Genomic DNA, 17,594 nt, shown 5'->3' on the forward strand with positions numbered 1-17,594 from the left:
AGAGCAAGTCCAACTGCTGGATGTATCCTGCTCTCAGAGGCTCTGGTAGGGACACCATCTGTAGTAAATGTTTGTCACGGGCATATGCATAGCCACTGATTTGTGATGTGGTGCATGGCTACAGAGCATCATTTCTTCTGTTGTTTCCTCTGCAGCACCAAACATGCAGACAGCATTGATCTGGAGCTTGAAGTTGACCCTTTGAATGTGGATCATTTCTCCTGCACTCCGCTGGTAAGAGCAGAGACTGAAACTTCTGAGAGAGTCTGAGCACCTTTTGGAGTTCTTCCTGATGTGTTGTTTTCCTGATGTGTTGTTTTCCTGATGTGTTGTTTTCCTGATGTGTTGTTTTCCTGATGTGTTGTTTTCCTGATGTGTTGTTTTCCTGATGTGTTGTTTTCCTGATGTGTTGTTTTCCTGATGTGTTGTTTTCCTGATGTGTTTCACACTCTGGAGAGAAGATGTTTCTGTGTCTCCTTGCTCTGTAAATGGTAACACAGCACTATTGTTGTTGACAGAAAAAGCCTTGGCATTGAGTAATGTGAGGAAAGGAGACAGACAGATGGCTCTGGCTTGTGTTTTACCCAGTCTTAGGCTCCACCTTCATGCAGGGACAGGACGTTGCACGCTTGCTTTCGTGGTGTTCCCTTTGACTGTAAAGGTCATAAGGTCATTGCAGTGTCTCAGTCACTGGAACCATGAAATGGTGATTGAGAATCTGGACAAGTAAAAAGCCAAAGCAGGTGGAAGCAGAGGTGCCGGTTTACAACAGCAGACTGTTGATTTTGTTGTTCCCAACCTTTAGTCCTGTCTGCATCTTTCTGATCTCAGAGATTGCTTTGTGGATGAGGCTTTTCTGTCCCTGCCAGGATGCCAGAGTCAAAACAAACCCAAACCCAGTAGGAACCTGTCAAGCTGTCACCTTCATTCAGCGGGTTGAGGTTTCTCTGCTGCAGGAGGGAAGAGCAGGCCTCTTTTCCTCCCTGCCGGCTGAGGGTGGGTGGTTGCTAGGGTTTAGGCACGTTGTGGCTATGCTTATCGGGGTCATTTTCCCGTGAGCTGGGGACCAGACTCCACGGCCTTGCCAAGAAGGAAAGGAGGAGGCAGGTCAGTGGGGCAGTTGTCTTCTGTTTTACAGATGTGGGCGTGTGCCCTCGGCCACACGGACGCGGCTGTCGTGCTGTACAAGTGGGACCGCCGAGCCATCTCCATTCCTGACTCCCTTGGAAGGCTGCCGCTGGCTATTGCCCGGTCCCGGGGCCACGTGAAGTTGGCAGAGTGCTTGGAGCAGCTACAGAGAGATGAGCAAGCTCAGACTGGGCAAACCCCCCCGGGTCAGTGCCCCTCAAGCGCAGACTCCAACACAGAGAACTGGGCATCCCAGTGGCACAGTGAGCTCATTGCCTCTCAGGAGCCTCAGAAGGGAGTCACTGTGATTTCCAGTGCAAACACAGGTAATGAAAGCAACTCTGAGGGTATGCATTGCTTTGCTGACATTTGGCATGTGAAAAACTGAGGGCAAGGAGCTTACCTGAGCAGCAGATGCCAGGTGTAGCCCTGCTGTCCATGCTTAGCTCTTTTCCTGGGGGACTCTGTCAAGTGCTCCATGGGCTTGGGTAAGCATGGGGAAGAGGAGTGAATGCCTGCCCTGGCAGTTGCTGTCAGGTGTCCTAGAACTTGGCACAAGCTTCCCACCTGCATGTTTTGTTCTGACTGTTGATCTGTTTGTTTTCAGAGCTGAGACGACCAAGATCAGAGCCTTCCAGTTACTACAGTAGTGAGAGTCAGAAAGATTACCCTGCACCCAAAAAGCATAAGCTGAGCCCTGAATATTTTCAAGCCAGGCAAGAGAAGCTGCTTTCCACTGCACTGAGCCTGGAGCAGCCGAGCATCAGGAAGCAGAACTCCAGCTCCAAGCAATCTGCCACTGAGACAATCAGCCCCAGTGAAGGGATGAGGGACTATGGCCGGGAGCTCTCCCAGCACGTACCAGAAGTTCCTGGGTACCGGGGCTCTGGCAGCCACGCAGGCATCAAATGGAGCCCTAAAGACATTTACATTGGTGTGTCTGCAGTGCAGGTGGCAGGGAGCCAGAAGGGCACTGCGCTGGGCAAGGAGGCTGTAGCCCATCGGCTACGCCAGCGAGAGCAGATGAATGTGCTGATGATGGCTGACAGGGAGATGGTGGATGCAGAGCTCTTGTCCTATAGGGACAGTGCCGGGGATGAGGACTGCTTGCACCACATGGATGACTTGCAGGTAAGCATACCCACAACACCAGGACCAGCAGTCTGAGAGCATAGTGGCTGCACAGGAGCTTAAGTGTGAGGAACTTCTGTGGGGGCCTTTAGAGAGTCTGCACCGTGCTTTGTGAAAGGAGGTGGTTGTGCAGTGAATGTCCACTTTCAGCTGATTTCAGAGTGTCCTTTCAACCCAGACACTAAGGCTGATGGTTAGTAGGTGGGGTCACCCACTGGGGTACCCTTCAGCAGCACACAGAATGCACAGAGGCATTTGCAGTTTGGCAAGGAAAAAGCAGAGCCTGCTGCTCACATTGGTAACTGAGACTGAGATGACCTCACAGTCCTTTGGGAACTGGGAAGCAGTCCCTATGAGGACAAGGTGACCTGAGAGAGACAGTACTGTGGTTGCAGGCCAGGCTGCTGCACTTCAAGGGACAAGGAGGTAAGAGTGGAGAAGGGGAGAAGCAGTAGGTTTGAAGAAGGAAAAATCCCACCAGGAATGGAACAGGGGAAATAAATCCACCACAGAAGTAGGATGGTCAGCTGAGAACTAGTCACTGTTACTGGGGGAAGGGTGCTGTGCATGCTCTTCTGATCAGCAGGAGTAGTGGGAGCACAGTGTGCTTGAGCTGCCTTGGCACCTCTGAGTGTTCTGTCCTGCTGGTGAAGCAGATATTGCAAAGCAAGAGCTATTCTCTGTATTAAAATCCTGTGAACCTTGGTGGGTAGAGGGATGTGCTTCAGAAGGACTCCTGGCAAAGCCATGGTTTCAAGGGTTTCAACTTCTCCTGGTGTGCTTTCATTGTCCCATTATGTTCTACTGCACATCTTGGTGAGAGGGCAGCGTGGCTGCTTTTCCTTTGGAAATGAGCTAGCAGCTGACAGCTGTCAGTAACAAACAGCAAATGTCCAGTGACCTGAACCTTTCACCAGTCTCTCAGGCTCCCTGTACACTCTGTGGAAGAGGTCTGGGTTTAAGACCCTGCAGAGACAAGAAAGCAGATGAGCTTTGGTTATGGAATTTCTCTCCAGTGCTGAGACACACAGTAGTCTCCAGCTGCCTCAGGGTTGGGGGCAGTCTGCCTTAAGCTGGGCTGTAACCTGCAGCTCCTGCTACCCAGCAGAAAAAGTTTGCTTCGCTCTCCCCGCTCCCAGGTGAACATGATGACACTTGCAGAGCACATCATCGAAGCTACGCCTGACAGGATCAAGCGGGAGAATTTTGTGCCAATGGAGTCACCCCTGGTGGAGAGGACAGAGAATGCTGCCATGAGCACCACGATGAGCTGGCTGGCCAGTTACCTCGCTGATGTCGAGCATCTGCCGAGTGCTGCACAGATAAGGTCAGTCGGGGCCCTGCCCTCACTCTGGGGTTTGGTGATGTGAGCACTGGGCAGTGAACAGTGATTCCTTAACAGGTAGGGGGCATTTCTCAGTGAGACTCAATGTATGCTTACCAGCACAGCTACAGAAATGTGGAAGGAGTATAGGCAGCAGGAGGGGGAAGTGCCCACAGAGTCTGGTTGTAACTTCTGCAGCACCAAGTCTGTGCAGTGCAGTACAGGCAGGCTCAAATGTGGGATATCCTTGGAGAGAGGGAGGTGAGCACAGACTTCTGCCTTGAACTCAGGACTGTTGTAGTCCTTGTCTGTGATGCCAGCCTAGGCACTTTGTGAACCAATAATTCCTACTGTGATTGGTATTTCAGAAGTCTGTACAGTGAACCCCTGACCCCTTCTTCGAACACCAGCTTGAGCCCTGCAGGCTCACCAATCAGTGAAATAGCTTTTGAGAAACCCAGCCTTCCCTCAGCAGCAGACTGGTCTGAATTTCTGAGTGCATCCACCAGCGAGAAGGTAGAAAATGAGTTTGCACAGTTAACTCTGTCTGATCATGAGCAGAGAGAACTCTATGAAGCTGCCAAACTCGTCCAGACAGTGTTCAGGAAATACAAGGTACGTGGCCAGAACACCTCATGTCTTCCTTGTTACAGGTGACAGAGCCTAGTTTGTTATAAAATAAGAGTGTGGGGTAGTTCCTGCTCCTGGGACCAAAATACAGTTTCTGTCATGACCTTTTCAATGCTTCTAGCATTTGCTTGTTACTGTTTAACCAGCAGCTACCATACTTGAGAGAGCAATCTGGGTTTCTGGGTTTTTTTCCCTAGGCTGGTGAGCATGCTGTGCCCTAGCATGCCTTCTGTGCTGAAACAGCACTCACAAAGCACGTCCTGGTGCTGGTTAGTTGCCTCCTTGGTGTAAAGATCAAATTTCAAGGTTATCCCTTAGCTGAATTGAAAGCAGAGACATCTCTAGGAAATGCCCAGACCTAAAGGAGACCAGGTATCCCTGACAGGAGAGATTTAGAAGCAGGTGCCCTGCAAGCTGCTGCGAGCCACTTACCATCATCTGTGCTGTTTTTTAGTGCAACCCTGACTCCTTATTGCTCCTTTGCTTCTCCACGCAGGGTCGTCCTCTCCGGGAACAGCAGGAGGTGGCTGCGGCTGTCATTCAGCGTTGCTACCGAAAATACAAACAGGTAATGAGGGAGGTGCAATGTTGGGAGCACAGCCATGTGAGGGGATTATGCCACTGCTTCACTGCTCCACTTGTCTGCTTTTCAGTATGTGGTAACGAAATGCCCTACTCAGACAACTTGAGAAGGGAAGAAAACTCGTGTCCTGAATGTTAATTTTAGCAGCAATCCTTGATGGAATTTTGAGAGCTGCATTGTGCTGTGAGATAGAGGGCACTGAGGCATTCCATGCTGGCCTTCATGCATGCTGGAGCATGGTGACTATTCTCTGACTAGGTGCTTGCCAAATTTCATTGTGAAATTGAAGTTGGTTTTGCCTTTGATAAAGGCAAAGATGAAAACCTGGTTGTTGGCTCTTGCACAAAGTCTGTTGGTTAGTTCAATGCGAATTGCTTCTCCAGACTCTAGTTGGAGACTCTTTTAGGCTGAGTTCTCAACCCTAGAAAAAGAAGATGCTTTTTCCTTTTCAGTTGGGTGGTTTTGGATTGTTTGGGTTGTTTTGGAGAGGGTTGGGCAGGGAGGGACTTCAGTCTCTCTTCACTGTACCCTCCTAGACTCAAGCTGTCTGGCAGCATGGTATGTAAAGTGAAAGGCAAGATGCCTGTGCTCTTTTACAACCCACAGAAACATTTCTTTGGGAAGGCTTTCTAGTGTTAGGTGATGGCATCATGATTCACGTTCAACTTGTCAGGTGGATGTCATTCTGGAGTAATGCTTCCAGTAACAGAGAAGCTAAATTCCTTTGAAAAGCTGCTTTGTCTTGGATCCTGGAATCGCTTCTCTTTGGGAGAAGATGGTTTGGGGGTTTTGTTTTGGGGGTTTTTTTTCATTCTTTATTTGCAGAACTAACATTAACTCTTTATTTTTCTGTTTCTCCCTAAGCTTACTTGGATAGCCTTGAAGGTAATAACAAATACAAGCACTCTTTTGGAAATAACTCCCTGTGGGTCACTGACTCTCACACTCAGTATAAGCCAGGAAAACCTGGTGTTTAGAGAAGTGTTTTAGTAGCACCTGCTCAGAAATCCCTGTGGTTGAGAAGTCCCTGACAAAGCAAACCTGATGGGAGGTGCCAAGGGCTGCCATGCCCCTGCACATCAGTGGAGCAGTATAGCTAAAAAAACCCCACAAAATAGAATAAAGCTCTCCTGCTTCAATAGATACTTCAGATACTTGAGTAAGCAGTGATGGGCCAAGGTGTGGGGAAGGTTTTGAAGCCAGTTTCTGGAGGACAAACTTTCCTTTGCTGCTGCTACTCGGCCCTCACTTGGTGGTCTTTGCATTTGGGGAGCACAGGAGGACACCTGTCCCACCCATGCAGCCAGTGTCCACTGTGTCCTGCCTGCCTGCCCGGCAAAGTATTCTGCACATTCATCTGCCCCAAGTTCCTGTGACCACCATCTCCTATACATTGCTGCTCATTCAGACTAGAGGCACAACTGTTGGTGCCAGTCTGAAATTGTCCACAGCTAATAATTTTCTGCTGTAAAAATGGATTTCTCAGCTGTGCAATGTCCTGCTCTCATCAAATAATAGAATCAGCTGAGCTTCTCTCAGATCTACTCAGGAGGCAGGACATCCTCTTCCTGGAGAGAATGTGACTTCAGGGTAATTTTCCATCCACAGCTCCCTTCTGACTGCTCCATCAGCACAAGTGAGCTGAGCCCTCTGGGGCTGCTGTGCTGGCTGTGTTTTCCCACCTCACAGAGGTTGCGCACCTTCTCCATTTATCCTCTTCCCAGCTGGAGGGAAAAGGAGGAGAGGCAGCCGCTCCTCAGCTAAGTGGATCTTAGAGGTGAATGCAAACATAATGGGGTCTAGTGTGTCAAGTGACTGCTGTTTTCTTGTGCCTTGTTCCTTTGTTCTTGTTTCTGCATTGCTGAGGTCAGCGCAGGCTTGTGGCTGCCTCTGTGCAGCCATGGCTCGCATCATGGTGTTGTAGCTGAACCCTTCTGTTCAGGGATGTGTAACTCAGCCACAGAAGTCCTGTCTAGGCTAAAAATGGGAAGGAAAACCATGACCAACCTGTGAGTGGGCTTACATAAAGTAGATAATTTCAAACCACAATCTGATCTATTGGATGTTGAAAAATGTTGAAAAAAGAAAAATAAAACCACACACACACAAAAAAAGGTGGCAAAATATAGCTGCACCTAATGACTGCTTCAATTCCAAAAAGTGAAATTTGGTAAATTGTGGTGATGTGGATGGGTCCTTGCTGTGGGGTGATGCTGGGGAAAAGTGTGTTTGTTTGCTTTTGCTTTTGGTGGTTGTTTTTTTCTCCCCGACAGACTGGGAAAGTCCCCTGAGATACATTAGGGCATTCGCCTGTCCAGGGCAGTGGCTGTTATCTGTCTCGCCTATCTGATAAAGTATCCAGGAGCAACAGACACACGGGCTTTGAAAGTGTTAAAACTTTCAAAATAAGAGAAGCAAGAGCTGAAAACCTCTGTGGTGATGTTAGCTCAGGGGTACGAGAACAACTTTTATACATTGTTGTCCTACTGTGACAGGACAAGGGCTGATGGTTTAACTAATTTTACACTAGCTGAAGGAAGACGTTCTTGATGATGAGGGTGGTGAGAGCTTGGCCCAGGTAGCCCAGAGAGGCGGTAGAAGCCCCATCCCTGGAACCACTCCAGGTCAGGTGGTCTGGGACTCTGAGCAGCCTGCTATGCCTGTAGGTGTCCCTGCTGACTGCAGGGGGGTGGGCTAGGTGAGCTTTCAAAAGTTCCTTCAACTCTAAAGCACTCTGTGAATCCCATCGAGCTGTTCCAGGGATAACAAAACAGCTATTGACTGTCTTGATGCAGACTCTGCTCTGCAGCTAATCTGCTGCTGTCACACTTCTCTCACAGCCTCCAGTCGATGAGCAGACAGTCACTGGTGCCACCAGAGTCTTTCAGCACACACTTCTGTCTGCTGCTGTCGGAGTGCCTCAGCCTCTCTTTGTTTCTCTTGTAGTATGCACTTTATAAAAAGATGACACAAGCTGCCATTCTTATCCAGAGCAAATTCCGAAGTTACTATGAGCAGAAGAAATTCCAGCAGAGCCGCCGAGCCGCGATGCTGATCCAGCAGTACTACCGCAGCTACAAGGAGTGCGGGAAGAGGAGGCAGAACCGCCGGGCAGCCACCATCGTGCAGCAGAAACTCAGGTGGGCGCCGGGGGTGCTACCAGGATCTTTATGGATTGTGTTTGCTTTTGTCAGGGCTGTGCTGTAATTTACAGAGGCCAGTGGGAAACAGACAGTGGTTCATAGGATGACTGTTCTTGCCTTTAGCATTATTCTGTCCAGTTCTACCTAGGCTTCAGTGTTGTTTTTTGTGTTTAGAAGCAGTCTGCTTACCAAGAAGCAGGACCAAGCTGCTCGCAAGATCATGCGGTTTTTACGACGCTGCCGCCACAGGTATGACACAGTCTTTGCTATCTGCCCTTCACTAGAGCAGTGCAACAGCACTCGAGAGTGTCAGCAGTGAGTGTGACGTAAAGGATCACCTTGCTACAGATCTTCAAATAATGAAGTCCAGCTGCTTCCGAGATGTACTTACAAAGATGAAACCTCTAACTTAGTGCTGCTGCTGCTAGAGAACCATGTTCAGCTCCATTGCTGATACAGTAAAGCAGACCAGGTTGTGTTGGGCAGACACAGAGTAAGGAAGCTTTGAACAAACCAAGGCACATGACTTTAAAAGTTGAACTTAAGGAAGTTTGAAAACGCTTGCTTGATTCACAACTACAGCTTGTAAGTGCCGCACAAAGCATTCATGTTCTGTGGCAGAGGGCAAATGTGACAACGTCTGGTGCACACTGGAAATGCCTCTACTTTGGGCACAGGATCATTTGGTAGGCTCCCATCACATACAGGTTCTTTTTTGATGTGGGTAGGTGTAATGTGCCAGCAGAGCAGCAGAGGAGTTGTTTCATGGCAGCCATTCCACACCGCAGTGAGCTGGGAGCATACACAGACACGATGATGAACTGGGGCCTCCAGGATGGGCACTGTGTGGGCTTGCCACAGTGCTCACAGATGGCAGCCAGCACTACCCTGCCTCTGCTCTGCCACACTCAGGACGTTTGTTTTGTTTCTCCAGTGAAAGGATCCCAGATCGGATCAGGTTGCAGACTGGAACTTTGACTAGACAAAAGTGAATTCAGATCTTTCTTGGCCCTGTGCCCTCCATTCTCACCACACATGCATTTCATCCACTCAGGAGCTTGGTCAGACCTGATGCACTTTGAAGCCTGTCTAGTTAAGCCCAGTGATGCTCAAACAAGGAGAGCTCTGATAGGCAGAGAGGCATCTGATAAATGTGATTTTTAGAAAGAGATTCAAACCTTTTTGTGGGATTGCAGAGCTGCAGTGTGCAGGAGGTCAGTGTGACTTACGTTGTGGAAGGATATCTTCCTTGCAGGGTCAGTGCGAAGTAATGTGTAGACAATAGAGGGCTTTGTAGCTCCCAGACCAATTCCAAATGCACTTGAGACAGCCACAGTTGTTGATGAGGAAGGACAAGTGGCTCCTTGCTCTCAGCAGGGCATGTGGAAGAGACCGAAAGGTTTGTTGTGTTGTATTTCTCAGGCAGCTTGTCCCGCTGAAGCCGTGGAAGGCTCAGAACTTTTGTATCTTCTCAGATCTGCTTGAGATACAGGCAGTCCCTGATGAACCCAAGAGCTTGTTCCCATCTGTACAGGCTCTGGGGTTGACCTGCCAGATGCTCTTAGAGCCAGCTCTCAGACACAAGCCCAGAGACTGCCTCATGACTTGCTGTGTCCCAGGGTTTCCACCGGTGTCCAGAATGCGCCATGCACTTCAGCCATGCTCAGTCTGCAGCTGTCAGGTAAGGCAGACTCGTCAGGGCTTAAATTGTCCATGATTCCTGCAGTGCCTTCAGGTCGTTGCTGCCTTTGCATTTCCTCTTCCCTTTGTAGAACAAGACTCTTTTTTTGCATCACTGAAGTTTGCCAGACCCATCCCTTTGCCTTCAGTCCATCTCCTCTCTCCAGCAGTGCTACTGCTGCGCATCTCTAGGGACGGGTTGAGGTCTTGGGTGTTTATGGAGCGTGTGGGGGGCAGTGGAGAGTCCACTGTCACGAGGGTCTCTCTGGCTTATGTGGCAGCCCTGGCTTGGTTCTTGGGCACTTTGTTAGCAGCTGTGGTTACTTGGGAATTCATCCATGGAATTCCAGCATAATTCCAGAAGTGATACAGATCTACTTACTAAAACAGAGCTTCACATCTCTGATGACTCTGACCAGTTTGCTTCCTTGCCCCCCAACCCCAAGGGCAGACCCACACCTTTCCCCGGCACAGCCATGTCCTGGCAAGACTATCCACGTTCATTCCCCCCAAACCTGGCTGTGTAACTTTGTTTCTGAGCTACCCTGTTTGTGTTGCATGTATGTTGGGGTACCCAGGTGGAAGGTGAGGTAATTGCCTCCTTCTCATTGCTCTTCTTCAAGCTCTCCGAATTTTCTGTGTCTTAATAGTTAGTGTTATTCCTCACTGCTTGACTTGCTCACCTCTTCCTCAGGACAGAGGAATAAAACCTAGGATGCTCAGTAGGTTTAAAACCACCTCTGCATAAGCCTCCTAATTACACACATTCAATTCCCTGTGCATCCTGTGCAGTGTAACCCAGGATACAGCTTGATGCTGGTGCAACTCCTACCTGGGCTAACAGCCCCACATATGATTTCAGAAGTGATGATTGTTGGAGTCTTGCTGTGGACTCCTCTTGACATGTTCAAAATGAGCACACTGCTGCTGTAAACAAGAAATCCGAGCCTCAGGCTCCATAAAGAAATGCTTTATCCATCCAAGCTCCTGAAGATCCAGGGGCACACCATAGCAGCTAACATCTAATGTTTAATGCTCAGGAGTGTGAAAATGACACTGTGGAGCCACTTGTTAAAGCACAGGGCTTCGTGAGAACGAGGGATAGAAACTGCAGTTGTTTTTGGAAAATCCGAGGGAGTGAGGGAAAAGAGGGCAAGCAGGGGAGCATCCAAGGGCAAGCAGGGGAGCATCCAAGGGCAAGCAGGGGAGCATCCAAGAAACAGGATCTTGTGGCAGATTTGTCAGCTGATAGAGGTGGCAGAGGCAGCTGTAAAAACCACTTGCCGTCTGCAATAAGGACAGCAAGGTGAAAAGGCAGTAAATTCTTACAGCTCAGGAGTTCAACCTTAGAAAACAGAAGCTGTTTAACCTAGGCTTTTGTGCACAGGCAGGTTCTGTTTCTGGCACAATAAAGGACTCTTAATAAGATCTCATTCTGTAGCCCTTAGGTGAGACTTACTCCTATTTTAAATCGGTCAAAGTCCGCTTTCAAGCCAGTTCTGAGAGCTCTCTCCAAGAGCATTCAGAACAGCTTCAGCAGTTGTCGTGTCCTGGTATGCTGGTTAGATTTTGGTGCAGAGGCTTGGTAGAGCAGACAAGATTCCTGCCAGCTTGAGAATCTGGGATGCACAGGCATGCTGGTCCTGGGCTTTCTGATCTCCTGACCTTATGCTTGTTGCCTGATCCGGGGGTGGTCCAGATGTTTCAGGAGAGTTAATGAGAGAGGTTCTGTGGTTGGAGCTCTCTCAGTAAAGGAGGTGCAGACACTGATGAGAATCTGAACTGTAAGTTTTGGTTGAGTATATCCTTAGGGAAGATGTTAGAGCTCTGGCAGCTGGATGTTAGCAGATGTCTGTGAGACACAAGTGGTCATCCATCAGCAGCAGCCATTCTGACATTCAGACATCTACCGTTTCCTTTTGGCTTTGGGGAAAAAACCCAATGTATTGATCCATCTATTGTCATGTCCTCAGAGATCTGATGAAAAACATGCATCAGCCATAACATGGCATCAACATGACTTGTCACAGCAGTATTGTTTGTTAAGAATGAGAAATAGACACTTCCTGCAGAGTTTTGCCCATTTTCCTGTGGTGCCCAGCCTCATCAACTGGCATGTGACTAACTTTCAACCCCAGACTTGCCCTTAGACCTGCTGTGAGTTGCACTGTCTCTGACAGGCTGTCCTGGGCAAGGGAGAATCAAGGGTTTGCCTATGCAGTGGTTTTGGGAAGACATCACCTACTTAGTGATCCCCAGATAGGACACATCTAGATGCACAAAAAGTTGCAAGAGCTACAGAGAGGGTTTGGGTTTGCTGAGCTGAGTCCACGTGTGGTCTGTACAGTCAGCTCTCACTGGGAAGGTGACCTTCTCTTTCCTATTCTTTCTCTGCTTCTTAGGAAAATTTTACACTGGAGAGGTGTCAGCGCCATGGCTAGGCTGTGGTGATGCTCTGCAGTGGGTTTCATGGATTAGCATTTGGAATGAGGTAGAAAACAGACAATTGCTCCAAGAGAAGGCAGCATACAGCTAGGAATGCCACAGGGGTAACAGTATTGGCTTTATTTTACTTGCTTTTTACATCTGCACTTAAACAGCTGAACACAGGACTGCTCCTCCTTGCTAAAGAGGAGAAGTCCGGTAGGCAGGAGTGGGAAGGGTTCTTTCTCTCCAGGCAAGCAGAAGTGTTGTCTCCTCCTCCCTGACTTGGAGCTTTGGTAAGGTATGGTTATTGCCATTTGTGTGCTAATAGCTCTTTGGTATTGTTTTGCAATCTGAAGCCCCCTGGTGGACCATAGGCTGTACAAAAGGGTGAGTGTAGCTGCCTGCTAGCCAGTTCCTCTCTTCCATTTTAAATTCTTTTGCTTTCTGCTTGCTTGCATGGGGCTGCAGCCGAGATATGCCAGTGAGTTTCACCTCCATTAATTCTACAAACCAGAATCCTCTATAAACTAACCCTACTGCAATGACTAACACTGCTGCTTTTACAACAGGACAGAGCTCTGCAGTAGATGTTCCGGTGCATGACTGTGTGACAGAGGCCATGTTTCTCCATCATGGGCATGCTGAGGCTGCACTCTCTGTGGGGGACTTCTTCAGTATCCAAAATGGCTGTCAGTAGATTTTGGAACTTGCCAGGGTCTGTGCTCACACACACTCAATGGGTGACAATGTCTTTTGTCATGGGGCTGTGACAGCATTTGGGCTGGATTGTAGGAAGCTGTGGTACAGATGCAGCCTGCTCTAAATAGGGGTTACTGCCTGAGCCACAGAGAAGCAGAACTGCTCATAATGCTGCTTTTCCCTCCCTGAGGTGGTTAAGCACAAATGTTTGTCTTCTAGAGAGTGGTCTTTGCTAAGCTACATGTCTGGTTACCTTACTAGGACCAGCTGTTTTCCAGCTGTGTGAGTTAGTGCCATGGGAGCTGCTGTCAGCAGTCCCTGCATGAGGAGGTCCCCAGCAGGGCGGTTTGCTGTCCCGTGGCAGGGTGGGAAGGTGCCAGAGCATGCCCATGGCAGGTCACAGTCCCTGTATGAGCAGGGAATGCGGTGGCTCTCAAGGCAGGTGCCTGAGTTGTCAGCAGCGCTGCCCAGTACCGTCTTGCATTTGAGAGGAGGCAGGACAGCAGAGCTTTTGTAAAAGCCTGCACCACCTGTGTACTGCTGTTTCAGCAAGGGAGGAAGGGGTGGCCTGGACTCCTTCCCCGTGGCATTCAGAGAACTGAATTGTTGGCCGTGGACCTTTACTGGCTTGGAATCGCAGAGATGATTTTTATGACTTGGAAGTCAATGTACGAATCAGACTTAAGCCTGCTGGAGACTTCCTTATTTGTTTGAGCCTAACAAAGAAGCAAGAGCTGATGAATTCCATGCTACCATTTTTTATTGCATATCCCCCCTTTTTTTTTTTTTTTTCAAGTAATAATTTGTGTTCTTTGCTAATGACTAATCAAGACAGAATTGAATGAAACAAGGACTGAGGCCTATATACGCCTTCACTGTTGAAGTGCTGCTTTGATGGCTCTTGCCCTGATGAAGAGAAACTTCATTCTGGTTGCAGAGACATCAGCACTCTGAAGCTGTCAGCTGGAACACTGCAGCTCCAGGTGTTAGCACCTATGGCGAAGTGCTTTACAACTAATTAATGCAGGTTAATTTAGGAACTATGTATGGATAGCCTGTATTCTCATAATGGGGACCTGACTGGGTGACTTGTTTTTACTTACCTGATGCTCTGAGTATAACTAGGGCTGGTAATTCTTTGTCTACAGTTGAGTGTCTGGTTTTAAAAGCCTCTTGAAGAAAGAGCCTGATTCCATTTTGAAAAATAAGATTCACTATAAGTAACTATAAAACCAAAAGATCATTCTGATGAGGGCAATAGACCTTCATCTGTTGTAAGGACCAAAGTGTCTGCTTTTATACAAAACCACCCCCCAGAAAGTTCAGCCATCTCTGATCTTGGGCTCAGGTGTCCATGGAGCAGTAACGAATGCTGCAGACAGTGATATCTGCTTAGTACAGCAGAGCAGTGGCTGCAGGGCAGAGCTGCTCAGGGCTGCCTCAAGCACACCTTCCCTCCCCAGCAGGCAGTGTCCTGACCTCCTTCCTCCTGCCCCAAGACGGGTCTGAGCAAGGACCTGCAGCTTCTCAGCCCTCACAACGCAGCAAGTGCCTTTTGTGGCAGCAGCCCTTGAGCTCCTGCAGCACCTGACACGCTTGCAGAGAAGGCCGAGCTGCAGGGCCCATGCCAGCCAGGAAGGTGAATGCAGCCTCTCTCTCTTGGCAAAAGCCAAACACTGCAATCACGTTGAGGATACAAAGCCCTTTTGGAAGCAGTGGAATTGAGAGAAAGTGGTGCAAGAGAGGAGCTGCAGCAAGAGAAAGAGCAAATGTTTCCCTGCACTACCTCAGACTCGTGCTGCAGCAGGGGGTTTCGTGGGGAGACCTGTTCTTTAACAGTACCTGCAGATAACTGGGGGTCTCACAGTCTTCCCTGATTTTGTCTGGCTAGCTGTGGACCATGCTCCACAATGTGTAAGAGAAGGGAGTGCTGTGTGTGTCCTGCCTCCAGCTAGTTCTCTTTTCACAGTTCTGGTGCTCTCTTCTTTCGCTTCAGCGAATTCCTGCTTAACAGATGTGGCTGGCTGTGTGCAGGTGTGCCAGCACAGCTCCTGCTGTGCCCTGCTCTCAGGCACCTCTGTCTGCCCTGGTGCCCATGGGCTTGGGCTGCCCACAGAACACCCTGCTCAGGGCACTTTGCAGCCCTGGGAATGGCCCAGGCTGGAAGCTGTGCTGCCTCCTGTACTGGCAGGACTGTGTGTAACCTTGGCATACCAGACAGGGGGGGATGTGGGGTTTAAGACCTTTGTTCCATGAGTAGGAACAATAATTTAAACTTAAAATATGCATAGCAGAGTGGGCTGCTTGGATTCAAAACTGCAAAGAATGTGCAATGTGTGAAGCTGTGCTGTTGTCCCTTTCCACTCAGGGCTGGGGTTCCTGCAAAGAGAGCACTGCATGCTGCAGTCTCAAGATGCACTGCAACTGACCTGTACTACAGGGCCAGTGCCCTGGGGAGGGGACTGTGCAGAAGAGCAAGCTCAGGGTCCAGGCTCACAGCTGGTGCACGGCTCCCAGCCCTGAATGCCCACTCTGTCCTGATCCTGAGTGGTGACTCTGCTCTAGGAGCAGCTACCAGGCCAGTCTCTGGTATAGGGGAGAAACAGTTGTTGCACTTTTTGTGGATGAGGAATTGTCAGAAAGCAGATGCTGAGAGGTTTGCCTTGACTGGCATGTGGTGTGGGATTCAAACTGGGGCATTCTCTGCTGTGAAGGGTCACAGAGTGTCTTAGCAACTGTTCTGCAGTACAAGTCTGTCACAGCAAACAGTTCTTTGCTGCTCTGCATTCTGATGGAACCTGTGTGCATATCTGCTGGCGTGTGCACACGCCAGGAAAGTCTCTCTGGGCCTTCTGATGTGCACAAGCTGCCCTCCACATGTGCTGAAGGAATGCATGCAACATGTGTCTGTCTAACACACAGCTGGCTGTGTTCTCTACACTGACACCATGCTTATGTAGCTGCCTGTGCAGAACGGTCACAGCATTGCTTTTGTGGTTCAGCTTGAAAACCTCTTTTGAAACTGATTTTCTTCTGGGTTTATTTTGGGTTACCTTACACCAGGACCTGTAAAGAGGGAGAAGTGGGAGATGGTTATTGGTCATCTTCTGTGAGACAAAACTTGCTCCCTTTCTGCAATAGAAACTGAAAGATTTTCTAGAAGAGAAATAAAATTCATTTACTATTGCCTTTAAGTAATAGCTTTCACCTCAGGGGAGCCTGCTCCAGGGGAGGGATTTGAGCTTATTGCAGTGCCTGCTACACAGATGTTTCCCTGATGGTGGCTTCAGCCACTGTGGCCTCCTGTGAAAGAGAGTTTTTTCAGAACCCCTGTAGGACAGGGACAGAAACAGGCAGCTGCTCACATGGTAACCTCTCTGCAGTGATCTGGAGCAGATCACAAGGAGCTAGGACAGGTGCTGGCTTTCTGCCCTCCCTGGGGCAAAGCACTGGTTCTCTGTGCTTGTGGGCAATGGAGGTTGGGTGCTTCCATGGCACCTTCCTCTTGCTCTATTTCTTGTGGTTTGATTAAATGCTGCTCTCTGGCTTGGGGAGCGTGCATGTAACACCTGAAGTCAGTTTCTCTGGTAAGTACCACTTTTTATTTCATACCTGAATAAACAGCAGCTACTCTATCCTTCTCTGCATACCCTTCTCTCTTGGCATTTCAGCAGCGAGCCCTTTCCTACTCCTATGCACCTAGGACTTGGATTTCTTGTGGGATTTTAATATCTGCTGTGCAGCAGCCACTGAGTGCATGGAAGTACTCTGTTTCTTATGTCTCCTAGTAAGATCAAGTGGGGGAGAACTTTGAGGGATGGAAAGGTCCCATTTGAGTTCAGGATGATGTGAGAAAATGTCATTCTGGGATGTGCATCATTGTACCTGCAACAAGGGTTTTCAAAATAATTTTTCTTTCATTTACCTCTTGCAGGGGCTGAATGTGTTTGGAGCTCAAATGTGTGTGTTAACTCGCAGACCACGTGCTCTGGGGTGTCATTCTTATTGGGCCTTTCTGTCTCTCTTGTTTTGCTGCCCAAATGAGATATCTGGAAAAAGGCACGAGCTCCCCTTTCTTAAATGTCCCACAGGCCAGTTCAGCTCTCAGAGCAACAGGTAACTCGCCAGACAGCCTCCTCTGGCTCCTGCACCCTTGTCCCTTACACTGATCTCCAGCATTCAGACTCATGACATTTCCCTGGCTGGGCATTCCGAGTCAGCCTGACGGAGCAGCTTTGTGTTACGCTTTCCCATGAAGCCATCCCTTGCTGTGACTTTCTCTGAGGAGGCCATTTGCTGACACCCCATGGGGAGGGCGCCTGGGGACAGCAGCTGCTGCGTGCTTTGGGGGCTGTTGCTTTCACATTGCTTCAGCACATCACAATGCAACCTCCTGTGTGGTGCCCAAGTAAGCAGCAGTCAGGGGAAGGGCAGAAGCTTTGGCTGCAGCAGTCCGGGAATCTGGACAGAGCTCCTGAGTGTTAGGGGTCAAAGCTCACAGCTGAAATCATCATCTTCTCCCTTGCTGTGCATCAGCACCACAGCTGTGATTCAGACACCTTGTCAGTGGCCATCTCTACTGCACGTGCTCTCTGTCCATCTGCTCTTCAGCAATGGCTGAGGGAATGACCTTGTCCCTTAGAGGAGGAAATGTTATTTGAGGAGGTTTTTGCTGAAGGCTTCATCAGTGCAGAATTACCTTTGCAGTCCTTGCAGCTCTGTGCATGGTTTCAGTAGCTGCTGAGATAGGGTGGTGGTCCTTGTTTGGAGTCTTGCAGGAGCTAGAGCCCATTACCCTGTCTGGTGTGCATGTGCTCTACCTTGCAGCCGTGCCTCACTTAACTGTCCT

The 17,594-nt window shown here is 49.2% G+C and overlaps 1 protein-coding gene across 5 annotated transcripts in view; it reads left to right on the top strand.

The window, feature by feature from the left end:
- The window catches only part of CAMTA1 (calmodulin binding transcription activator 1), a 221,235-nt gene that overhangs the window by 197,674 nt on the left and 5,967 nt on the right, over positions 1–17,594 (top strand). Inside the window, exons 14-24 of one of the 5 annotated variants that reach the window (XM_054175744.1) lie at positions 156–234; positions 1,139–1,454; positions 1,736–2,259; positions 3,399–3,586; positions 3,952–4,198; positions 4,710–4,781; positions 5,661–5,681; positions 7,743–7,936; positions 8,114–8,188; positions 12,403–12,433; positions 16,680–16,861. In XM_054175744.1, the coding sequence (XP_054031719.1) occupies positions 156–234; positions 1,139–1,454; positions 1,736–2,259; positions 3,399–3,586; positions 3,952–4,198; positions 4,710–4,781; positions 5,661–5,681; positions 7,743–7,936; positions 8,114–8,188; positions 12,403–12,433; positions 16,680–16,861 (1,929 nt within the window). The remainder of the gene's footprint in view (positions 1–155; positions 235–1,138; positions 1,455–1,735; positions 2,260–3,398; positions 3,587–3,951; positions 4,199–4,709; positions 4,782–5,660; positions 5,682–7,742; positions 7,937–8,113; positions 8,189–12,402; positions 12,434–16,679; positions 16,862–17,594) is intronic. The other 4 variants (XM_054175740.1, XM_054175741.1, XM_054175742.1 and 1 more) reach the window with 4 other exon arrangements.

Source organism: Dryobates pubescens, chromosome 33 (genome assembly GCF_014839835.1).
Source record: "Dryobates pubescens isolate bDryPub1 chromosome 33, bDryPub1.pri, whole genome shotgun sequence".
Classification (NCBI taxonomy): domain Eukaryota; kingdom Metazoa; phylum Chordata; class Aves; order Piciformes; family Picidae; genus Dryobates; species Dryobates pubescens.